This window comes from Suricata suricatta, unplaced genomic scaffold, assembly GCF_006229205.1.
Source record: "Suricata suricatta isolate VVHF042 unplaced genomic scaffold, meerkat_22Aug2017_6uvM2_HiC HiC_scaffold_3395, whole genome shotgun sequence".
Classification (NCBI taxonomy): domain Eukaryota; kingdom Metazoa; phylum Chordata; class Mammalia; order Carnivora; family Herpestidae; genus Suricata; species Suricata suricatta.
Genome location: NW_021880380.1, coordinates 1 through 1,517, shown reverse-complemented (window position 1 = coordinate 1,517; position 1,517 = coordinate 1). Strand labels below are relative to the sequence as shown.

At 59.8% G+C, this 1,517-nt stretch overlaps 1 protein-coding gene across 1 annotated transcript; it reads right to left on the bottom strand.

Annotated features, from left to right (window-relative positions):
- Window positions 1-625: 625 nt before the first annotated feature.
- LOC115285019 (complement C3-like) lies at window positions 626-1,467 on the bottom strand (the record flags this gene model as incomplete). Its single annotated transcript, XM_029931439.1, has 3 exons — window positions 626-865; window positions 1,028-1,099; window positions 1,338-1,467. Coding segments are annotated over 3 exons (442 nt in total), but the record flags the coding sequence as incomplete, so codon positions are not given.
- Window positions 1,468-1,517: the final 50 nt, after the last annotated feature.

Sequence of the window (1,517 nt, the reverse complement as noted above, 5' to 3'; positions counted from 1 at the left end):
TCATTGGCGGGGGCGGGGGGGGCGGGGGGCACTCTGGTTCTGCTTTCAATGGGCTTCTTGTAAGAGAAATTTCTCTTGGTTAAGATTTATTTGGCCTGAGAAGTAAAGTTTCAAGTGTATATACTTATCCAGAATTGAATGACTGACTGACTGACTGACTGACTGAATGAATGAATGAATACAAACCAACAGATGTTGTTAGGTAATGAGTCAGGCACCTCTTTGGAAAGCAACACAAATGAGTTTTCTTTGGTAAAGGTGAGCTAAAAACTCAGTTCAGGCAGAAGATTCCTCCTCCTTTAGACAGACCCTCCTCCCCGCTCAGAGGCATCCTTCCCCCAAGCGGGCCCTTTCCCTCCTCACTTAGGTCCATCTCCCCCAGACAAGTCCTGCCCTTCATACCAGACCCTCTCACATCAGAGTGGTCTCCCTCGGACCACGTCTCCTCCCCCTGACAGGGCCCGCCCCATTCAGACCAGACCTCCCCCTCTAACCAAGCCTCCCCACTCTGGCTGGCCTGCTCCCTCAAACCAGGCCTGCCCCCCCTCACGGAGCCTCCCTACTCTGGTCTATCCTTACTCTGACCAGGCCCTCCTCCCTCAGACCTGATCCTCCCCTCTCTGACCAAGCCTCCCGCCTCTGGCGGCCCAGGGGCAGGTGCACTCACTCCGGGCCAGCCCCAGGTGAACGTTGCGGGAGTGGTTGAGCCTCAGCTGGGTGATGTACTGGCAACATTCCAGGAAGGCCTTCACACATGACGCCTCGTGCTGGATGTACCGGGCCCTGCGCTCGCACGAGAACTTCATTGGGTTTTCCCGCATGCCGTGTTCACAGCACTTGCGCACCTGCTTCGGATACTGTCCAACTGTGTGGACACGACACGTCAGGCTCTCAGCCGGGGCTTCCAAAAAGGAGGGGCTTGGGGCAGACCACCGGTAGGACGTCCCCACGGCCAGGCCCTGCCCTCCTCCCTCCTGGGCTGGGCCCCGGATGGGCAGGGTTCGGGGGGAAGGGCGGGGCCCCCCACCTTTGTCCATCCTCTTCTCCATGAGCATCACGGAGCGGCGGCGCCGGGTAGCTGCTTTGGGGCACTCCAGCTCTGAGGGGAGGGGACAAGATGGAGTAAGCCCTGACTCGGGTCCCCGATGTACTCCTCTCAGGAGCCCTGAGGGAGGAGTGTTGGCGCTCCCATTTGACAGCTGAGGAAACTGAGGCTCAGAAAGCAGCCATTCGCTAGAAGGTGTCTGGGCAGGACTCGGAGCAAGGGCCTCTGACCTCAGAACAGGGCCCTTCACCTGCTCAGCACGTGGTGGAGGCGCCTCCCGCCCGGCCCTCACCTGTCCGATCCGGGGTCTGCAAGTCTTTGTTGGTCTTGAAGGCCAGCCCCGCGTCTGTGAAGACGCCGGCATAGTCCTTCCCGCTGCCGGGAGTGCAGCCGATGTCTGCCTTCTCCACCACGTCCCAGATCTGCAGGTGGGCAGGGGTCATGGGAGGGCCTGCAACCCCAGGTCTACATG